General features: G+C 41.0%; 1 protein-coding gene across 1 annotated transcript in view; it reads right to left on the reverse strand.

Annotated features, from left to right (window-relative positions):
* ptprr (protein tyrosine phosphatase receptor type R) overlaps positions 1-2,504 on the reverse strand; it is a gene marked incomplete at its 5' end in the record, with an annotated part of 14,406 nt that overhangs the window by 3,050 nt on the left and 8,852 nt on the right. Inside the window, 4 exon segments of the mRNA XM_014034771.1 lie at positions 525-766; positions 1,004-1,117; positions 1,781-1,938; positions 2,014-2,124. Of these exon segments, the coding sequence (XP_013890225.1) occupies positions 673-766; positions 1,004-1,117; positions 1,781-1,938; positions 2,014-2,124 (477 nt within the window).

Here is a 2,504-nt window from a genome sequence, read left to right on the forward strand (position 1 = left end):
TCTGTAGGTAAATATTTGATTTTATAATAAGATTGTCAGGTAACAGGTTGATTATCTTTATGATGTCACAACTGGAAACTGTTTTTGTTGGGAAATTATTTGATTTTCATGTTTTCTGGTAAATCAGTTGATTTTAATAAAATTATTTTGTGGTTTGTTAATTGTTACTAAACTTATTTTTATTATTAAATTGAATAATTACCACACAGATCCCTGTGCTGTGATATTATTCATCACATCACGACAGGCTGTGAAGTTTCTAATGAATATGAATCTACAGAGTGAAAGTTAACGTGACACGTCAGATAACTGAAGTGGTTTTATAATCCAGGTTATTTGTGTGTTTTTAAAGCGAACAGGGCTGCAGGTGTTGGATAAATACTCAAACAGCAGCTAACAGTTGTTCAAACAGCTGTCTGATAAAAAAAATCACATTAAAACATTGAAATCCTGCAGAGACAGGGATCAAACACGAGTCCAGGATCAGCTGAGTGACAGGAGGTCCCTGGAGTTTCATCGCTCACCAAGAAAACACGAAGGAGGAGGAGGAGGAGTACACCTGTCCTCCCCTGGCTCCGCCCACTTCTGTCCCATTTAGTTGTCCATCAGATCCAGAACCTGCAGCTCAAGGTGAACTCCCACAGCTGAGCTCATACCTGCAGCGGGAGCAGCTCATTGGCCAGTTCCTGCTGAGAGGCGGGACTCGTACAGGTTCAAGGCGTGGTGGACGAACTCGTACTGCTCACCTGTTTGGATCATACCCCCTCTGAAGGGGAGGGGCCAGAAACAGAAAGGTGTTTGGTATAATACGGCACACAGAATAAAAATAACATGTTTTTGTAAATGATGAGATTATTGTTGAAGTTTCTTTAAATAATAACTTTTCTTCACTCTGCACCTTTTCATTCCAGATTAAATGCTTTAGATCAGAATCTGGATTAAAGCCGTTTACATAAATCAAACAGGATTAAGGAGACAACTCGCTGTGAAAGGTGTGTTTTACCTGTCGGCTCGGAGCTGACAGGTGATACTCAGGACGTCCACCAGCCCCTCCACCTGCAGCTGCCGACAGCCTATCGTCAGAGCGATGAAGCAGCCTGTCCGGCCAATCCCAGCACTGCAAAGCAAAGCACCATGGGTAATGGAGTCCTGTCAGCAGAGGTGTATAGTAACTAAGTACAATTACTTTGTTGCAGTACTTAAAGTACCTGTGACGTCAAATTTTTGTAATGCATTGGAATTCATTATTCGAAGGAGGTCATTGATAAAATAATGCAAAAGAAATTTCATGTCGCTGAGATGAACAGTTGTTGAGATATTTGCCTGTAAAACAACAGGAAGTGATGTCAGAGGGGAATGYCTGCATGTAAACAGAGCGATGCTACAACAGCTAACAACACAAACTGCAGAGAAGAATCTGATATTTCTTTAGATTATTTTGAGTCTCTATCAGAGATGAAGAGTCAGAGTTTAAATAATATTGTTTCAATAAACAAAAACCAGAGTTTTCTTTGTTAAAGAGTTCCCCTTTGATGTCACTTCCTGTTTCACTTTGGCTGAGTCAAGTTCAAAAGAAAATATGCAGTTATGGGACAAAACGGGTTAAATTGTGTGTATTATTCCAACTTTCTTAAATATAAAGATGTTTTCTTTGATTTTTTTGTAGTTGAAGGCATGTCACAGGTACTTTATTTTTTTTGAGGATTTGTAATTTTACCAAGTACTGAATTTTAACTTTCAGTACTTTCACTTTCAGTACTTCCCCCCGTCAGTGTGGTACCTGCAGTGGACTATAACTGGTCCTGCAGCGTCCGCAGCACGTCTGTCGGCCTCCACGTCGGCCATGAGCTGCAGCAGCGGCAGGGCGGAGTCGGGGGTCTTGTGGTCGGGCCACGAGGTGTACCAGTAATGCTGCAGGGTGCGGGTTTGATTCCCACACTGCCCGGACACAGAGGAGACTTTAGTCCTAACGTTAAACAGACGGGTTTCTCTGCAGGACGACGTGGCTCGTACCTTCAGCGTGAGGCTGCGGGTCGTGAAGTGTTCACACTCTCTGACGCCGTTCACCAGCACCTCCACCTTCCCGTAGATCCCCCTCTTCTCGGGCCAGTACAGGACGCACTTCTGCAGACACACAGCGCACACTTCCTGTAAAACCTCTTCAAAGTAAATATGGTATTAGAGGCTCGGCACTGCAATGGGTATCTAGTTATTTGAAAGATAGGAAACTGTACAAATAAATGGTGTAAGATCTAAACTTCGTAATATCACATGTGGAGTCCCTCAAGGCTCTGTACTGGGACCTAAGTTATTTATTTTATATATAAATGACTTAGTAAATGTGTCAGTACTTTTCAAATGTGTTTTATTTGCTAACGATACATTTTTTTGTTTAGGTAAGGATATAGAAAAAATGTTTGAGATGGTACAAAAAGAATTAGAGAAAATACAAAGTTGTTTTCAACAAATCAATTTTTTTATTTAGTATTGTTTTGTAAATTATG

This window comes from Austrofundulus limnaeus, unplaced genomic scaffold (genome assembly GCF_001266775.1).
Source record: "Austrofundulus limnaeus strain Quisiro unplaced genomic scaffold, Austrofundulus_limnaeus-1.0 Scaffold2288, whole genome shotgun sequence".
Classification (NCBI taxonomy): Eukaryota; Metazoa; Chordata; class Actinopteri; order Cyprinodontiformes; family Rivulidae; genus Austrofundulus; species Austrofundulus limnaeus.